The 6,853-nt window shown below is 35.7% G+C and overlaps 1 protein-coding gene across 1 annotated transcript; it reads left to right on the top strand.

Moving 5' to 3' along the window:
* The first annotated feature begins 3,060 nt into the window (after positions 1-3,060).
* Positions 3,061-5,923, top strand: LOC114542732 (microfibril-associated glycoprotein 4-like). The gene is made up of 5 exons (XM_028562200.1): positions 3,061-3,183; positions 3,493-3,716; positions 4,067-4,076; positions 4,708-5,097; positions 5,673-5,923. Exons 1-5 carry the CDS (start codon positions 3,093-3,095, stop codon positions 5,921-5,923), a joined length of 966 nt encoding a protein of 321 aa, XP_028418001.1. The 5' UTR covers positions 3,061-3,092.
* The last annotated feature ends 930 nt before the right edge of the window (positions 5,924-6,853 follow it).

Here is a 6,853-nt window from a genome sequence, read left to right as displayed (position 1 = left end):
TGTTTGATACGACTTTCCGGCCAATACCTCAGTTTAGCTCCAGTTTGATAATCAAATTCCTATAAAGTATAATATACAATGGCTTCAGGAATCAGTTACTTTAAAAAATATGCAAATATTTTTGAGGAAACTGGTTTGCAAATACGTTGAGGAAACTCCATCCTGTCTGCTGTGGCGAGGGTCTTGCTTGCCATCCAAGTCTAATGTCAAATAAGTAATGTACAAATACTTTATTACCATAATACGTAAATATATATTATTATTTCTAATCAGAGCATGATAAAAACATACGCACAGATATTAAAAATAGGAAATTTTGCACTTTACCGCACACCTACTCGTCATTAAAATATTTGAATTATTGAATACAAAAAACCGGCAAAGTTTCGATTTTGATAAATATCCACAGAAACTAACAGTTCAATGTTTATAAAAAGCAATAAATTCAACAAATATTTTAAAAACTATATAGTTTTAAAAGGCTAGCTTGTGTACTATAATAAATTGTGTTGCCGGCGTTGTGTACGCCATATCAAATATTTGGATGAATTAAACGCACATACCTTTATTAAAACGTCGAACTGTAGTATTCTTCAAACTTTTTTAAGTTGCCCATCCGTTTTAACTGATATTTCAACGTTTATTAAACTTTTAAAGGCTTAAAAAATCAAAGGTTTTGGCACAAAGATAGCTCAATGACCAGGTGAATCAGTGAACTCTTGAAAAGAGCAGGGAAATTTGCAAATATACTGACGTATATTTCAACCAATAAGATCACTTATACATAGTTTAAACAGAGTCTGAACCAATGAGATTACTCCGTTGAAATCGTCACTTCCTCAACGGTTCAACGGTTATAGATATCCTTGAAACAAGGAAATGTTCATCTGTAATGTTTTCAAGGAATTCGGATTCTTTTCAAATCTTATTACTAAAAGAAGTTATGAACTTCGTTGCAGAGTGTTAAAGTGTTTAAAAGCTCGTTGATCTTGCTTTTGCCATTTGATGAATGGCAATGATCAAAAAAATCATATTTGGCCCAGTTCAAATTGATTTTGTTGTTATCGGAAAACTTTTGCCGTTAACAATGTCGCTACAACTTGTTGGAACTGTCTTGTTACAGCATTGTCACGCGCAGCCTTCGTACAAGCTTGTTGTGACAGGCTTGTTACAACTTGATGACTATAACAACTTGTCAACAAGTTGCTCCAACAAGCTTGGTACAGCTTGTTGTCGACAAGCTTGGAACAAGTTGTTCCAACAACTTGCTACAAGTCTGCAAGCCAACAAGTTGTAGCAAGCTTGATGTCAACAAGCTTGCTACAACCTGTTGTCTCAACAAGCTTGTTACAACCTGTCAACAAGCTTGCTACAAGCTTGTTGAGCTAACAAGTTGTCAACAAGATGTGAGATTTTTAGGTGTGTACCCGAGATTCAACGAAGCGTGAGATGATTTTGAGGTATTGAAATGAGCAGATAACATGATCCTGGCGGTCGTATAATCACCGCAACAATAGCATGTGCTTGTTTGGTGTCATAAAGACTTATTTTAATACCTCAAAGTCCTCTCACGATTCGTTGAATCTCGGGTAACCGAGCTCATGTAAACAGCCCCTAAAATAGATTCTTATATACAGCTTTAAAATAGATTATTGTCTAGATGGTTCTAGTTGACAGGTCCGAAACAAAAGTAAAATGTCGCTTAGCGCGAATATTATCGCTGGTGGAAAACCGACCTTACTCCGATATTAGGGAGCTTTAGCAGTGACTACGAGTACGACTACGAGTACGAGATTCGTCATTCTCGCGCGTTGTTTGCTTACGCCATCAGCCAACACTCGTAGTCGTTGGGCTTTCGAGTACGAGTTTTTTGATAAATTTCGTAGTCAAAAGCCCAACGACTACGAGTTTTGGCTGATGACGTAAGCAAACAACGCGCGAGAATGACGAATCTCGTACTCGTAGTCACTGCTAAAGCTCCCTATTATCACGGTGCATGACGACATGCCCTAAACTTCTTCGTCAAATATCTGCTGAATTTCAATGACACTGCATTTGATCAAATCATCGTACAGATGATCAAATATTTACGAATTTTATGTCGCAAATGTATTTTTCCTTGTGAATTAGTCACGGCATTTAAATGGTCGTGACCAAAGATCCAACGACAAACATTTCATATCAAAGAGATATAGGTCCTGATGGCCCAATTCTGTATATACTTAAGGCTAGTTTCCACTCAGAAAAAATCTCCTTTGCAGTCGGGACAGACAGGAAGATTTCTTTTGTCGGGCGTTTATACAAAAGAAACTTTCCTGTCCTGTCCGATCCAAAGGAGAATTTTCCTGAGTGGAAACTAGCCTTTACGGCTGGTTTCCAGTCAGGAAAATTATCCTCCGGACCGATGAGACAGTATGGTTTGCGTCTTCATTTACACATCATTTAAGAGGATTAACTAAGGCATGCTGCATGATTATCAAATATTTACACAGACAAATTTTATTTGACGAATTTTATGTCGCAAATATATTTTTCCTTGTGCATGAATGTGAAATTAGTCACGGAATTAAATGGATCGTGATTTCGTATTTTAAATTAGAATAGCTTAAATAGCCCAAATATTATATATTATATAAAAATTATGCAGTTACTAATCTGTCCTTAATTTCGATTCCTTGTGTACAACGTAAATGTTTTTATCATAATTGCTTAATTGGTATCAAATTCATGCAGTTTGTGAAGAAAAGCTAATTCGCTCAAATACTGTAATTAAAAAGGATTTTCAACGAAAAAAATATTCAGGTTTTAAATCTTCCTATTTAAATATTATTTAAAGTATATAACTTAATTAATTTTTGGTTGGTGTACTGAGCGTATGAAATCGCGTAATTGGAAAGTAGCTTTAATGTTTCAATTATACGTCAGTAGCGTCTTTCATAATTGATAATACGCAAACACCAACAACAGGTCATGAAATTACTGAGACATGCACATTAGAGAGCGCATTCGTGCGAGCAAATTCATCGCGTCTTGAGGGAGAAGTAAAGAACTAAGCAGAAACAATTTTAAGGTATCATCGGCCAATCCTCGAAATGTTAATTTTCCTCAGCATTTTGTTGATGACTTTGTCAATGCTGGAAGCTCAACATTGTGCTTTAAGACATTTCAAAAACGTCAGTGTTGGTAAGTGTGTAATTTGCTTTGTTTTACGCTTGGTTTCCATTTATAATGTGGCTGAAATGATATGAATAAACTTCACCGGAGACGAGCTTTACAAGCATATATTCACTGCACTAAAACCTTTAGGATTCAAATAAACGTGTCCCTTTTCTTCACAAATCAGCAGCGAGAGGAATCCTGGCCTTCCAAAAATTGGTTGATAAAACACTGAGTTTTCAACCCAGAGGAAATTATTTTGAAATTGGCACTGTTTTTAGAGTGTATGAATCAAATTATCATTGAAAACTGAATATAATTTTCTATTAAATGCAGGAAATGAAGCTTTGCGTCCATCAGAGTTGATTTCAAGTCACAATATTCACAGATTGGGAGAGTGTCATTTACTGTGCATTGAGAAAGAAAATTGTTATGGTTATAACTACAGAGTGAGACCAAGCAGTGTTTATTCTGTCAACTGTCAACTTAGCAACCGCACAAAGAAGTGGAACAAAACAACGACTAAATATGGACCATGGGTTTACTACGAGGATGTTAAGGTAAAGTTTTCGACTACTTCATGAAAAATAGCAATCCAGAGTGCGATTATCAATGCATTGAGGCGGATTTCCAATCACAGCGAAATCGTTCGCTAGCGAAATATTTGCATATTTTCTTTCGAAATTTAACAGCATAAATGAATTTGTGCGACTTGACTGTTCTCAATTCAAAAGAAAATATGCAAATATTTCGCTAGCAATTAAATGATTTCGCTGTAAGTGGAAATCCGCCTTTAAAAGGCCTGGGTGGTTGATCGCTCAGTGTACCATAATAGCTCTAATCATTTTCGATTATTTTGAAGTTTGAACAATAAATCCGAAATAGCTGATTTAATTTCTCTTTCATATAGGTCACAGAAGGTAAGAATGAAGAGTCTCATTAACTATAATAGATGTGACCGATGTATCCGCAGATATTCTGAAAAAATATGCAGAAAAAATACAACCATGATCATTAACAGCAGCAGAAACACAATGAAATATCCACCAAAGGGAGAACCACCTCATAGGTCAAAATTACTGATTTTTTAAAAAAATACGCAACCATATTAAAACGAAGTCTATCAATATGACATTTAAAGTACGCACCCAAGTGAGGTGAGAATTTTTAAATAACGTGGAAAACTCGTCCTACGGGATCGTTCTCCCACTGACTATTTCTCGTTCAACCAACCCTCCCCACGCTTATTTCTAGATCTATAACTGGATAAAAGCACGGAAAATGTTTTTTTTTTATTTATTATTCATGCAGATATTGACGAATGTTTCCTCGGGACACACCTATGTCAAGTGAATGCTATATGCAGCAACGTTATTAGGGCCTTAAGCTCGAAACGTTGAGACGTGTTTTAGGCAGTTGTTATACCACATTTGATGCTAATTTTCAAAATCTTTACTCTTTTTGGAGTTTCTATTTTTATATATTGCAAAGCTTACATATTTTCTGTACTTGTGTAAATGCATCCACTTTCATAATCATATGTTACACAAGTTTCAGCTACAAGTTGTCTCAACTTGTACCAGAACGGTAAGAGATCTGATGGAATTTACACAATCAATCCGGACGGTAAGAGTTCTTTTCAAGTCTGGTGTGATATGACAACCAATGGAGGAGGATGGACGGTGTTTCAAAGAAGACAAGATGCAAGTGTAGATTTTTTTCGTGGTTGGTCAGAATATAAAACAGGATTTGGTTCTTTAAACGGAAATTTTTGGCTTGGTTTGGAAAACATTTTTCGCATGACAAAAACTGGAAACAAGAATTTAAGAATCGACCTGACAGACTTTGATGACTCAACAGCTTTCGCTCTTTATTCCACATTTTCTTTGGCCTCTGAGTCTGAAGGTTATAAATTGAACATCGGAGGGTTTTCCTCGGAGAGTAAGTAAATTTTAGTACACTCTAAATTTCGAAGTGTCCAGCAAACAACAAATAAGTGTAAATACACACAATTTTGGTGTAACTCAGTATATTACATCCACAAAGTGCAAATATATATTTCATATATGAAAATTATTGCATTTTGCATAAAAATTATTTTATAGAAATGAAACCAAGGTTTATGTTGGTTTGTACGCATTTCACTTGGGTGACACGATCTTTACTGCTTTTAGTTTTACTAATACGGTGCCGCACTTTAAACCCAGCTAATAAATTGGTGGGATTTTGTTTGGCTTACAAATTATAGAGAGCAAGCAAGCATGGAAGCGACGTTTTGACAACACGGACGTCACGCGTGCTTTACAGCAAATTATTGCGTCAGCAGTCCGTGCTTGAAATCCAGAGCCGGGCAATGGACAGGATTTCACCACAGAGTAATTAGGTGGAAACAAAGAATAGGGTCAATTAACATTAGGTTTGGCTCCTGAGGGACGCTACTTTTCAGGAAGAAGACTAATTTGGCACTGGTTTCTTCTGGATACAACTGGTTAATTCTCTTTTTTATATAATTTCAGGTAATGCTGGCGATTCTTTGACATCTACGCATAACGGAATGAAGTTCTCTACAAAGGATCGCGATAATGATCGGGATGGTGGTAGCTGTGCTGCGCATTGGAAAGGTGCTTGGTGGTATAACAGATGTCATAGTTCCCACCTCAACGGCAAATATCTCAACGCAGGTGACAGATCTTGGAGTGGCATCACCTGGGGCAACTGGAAAAGCGATACGAGATCTATGAAAAAAACTGAGATAAAAATCCGCTGACCTCAATTTTTGAACTGTCATGGTTGCAACATTTACTTAGTACTGAAACTACGCACTATATAATGTTCGTAATTAATTAAACATCTCAAACATATATCATAAATTCTTACTTCCTATGCAATCCTTTTAAAAAAGGATAATTTTATTTCCCTGTCGTTTTTTATCTTAGGCAGTGGAATAGTGGTATATAAAGCTAGCTAGTCTGTTGTAGTAAATGAAGAAAGGCATGGCAACACTCACACACAAAGTATCTTCAAGGAAATTGATTATTTCTAACCTATATATTTACCTTTCTCTGTCAGATGTGTCGAATATTTAATAATTTTGTAAACTAAATAGGCTAACATTAAGCTGTTTAAACCACTAAGGTATATAATTTATAATGATCTGTGCATAAAAAATTGATGACAAAATCACTAATTAGTTTCGTGTTGTCTATCCTTATGTAATGACAAAGGATCGAGTAAAGTACTGCGTACAGTGTCTGACGACGTTGCATCTAATTATAATTATTATGGTGTAACAAGGAGTTGACTCCTACTACAGATCAAAATTGCCTTCGCAATAGTGTATTTTTTAAAGTGTTTTTGAAAATCCGTAACCAATAACTCTGTACTCTTAATAACGCATTTTTAATTCAAAATTTATTCCACTAGATATCAAGTACCTAAAATTTCAAAAATACTTCGACATTTCGACCAATGGGTCTTCGTTAGAAAATTTAGTAAGAAAAGAAATTCGAGAGCATATGTTTGACGTCAAAACACGTGGTAAAATAAACCAACGTAAAACAAAAAATTCCAAAAAAGTTAGAATACCATACTGGACGTTGCCCTAGAGTTTTCACGCCTGAATTGCAGGCTAGACAACCAGCAAACAAGGAGGCCTGAGTTGGCGAAGGAACCATATTGCAATCTGTTTTGTTGTAAA

The sequence above is a fragment of the Dendronephthya gigantea genome, unplaced genomic scaffold (genome assembly GCF_004324835.1).
Source record: "Dendronephthya gigantea isolate DGI-Jeju-01 unplaced genomic scaffold, DenGig_1.0 000385F, whole genome shotgun sequence".
In the NCBI taxonomy this organism is placed as follows: Eukaryota; Metazoa; Cnidaria; class Anthozoa; order Malacalcyonacea; family Nephtheidae; genus Dendronephthya; species Dendronephthya gigantea.
This window is presented reverse-complemented; position numbering and strand designations above follow the sequence as displayed.

What these genes read in the sequence shown, in the direction of transcription:
- LOC114542732 (XM_028562200.1), top strand. Translation starts at nt 3,093, where the DNA reads ATGTTAATTTTCCTCAGCATTTTGTTGATGACTTTGTCAATGCTGGAA. An exon ending in TTTCAAAAACGTCAGTGTTG is followed by an intron (nt 3,184 to 3,492) that starts GTAAGTGTGTAA and finishes TATTAAATGCAG; the next exon opens with GAAATGAAGCTTTGCGTCCA. An exon ending in CGGAGGGTTTTCCTCGGAGA is followed by an intron (nt 5,098 to 5,672) that starts GTAAGTAAATTT and finishes ATATAATTTCAG; the next exon opens with GTAATGCTGGCGATTCTTTG.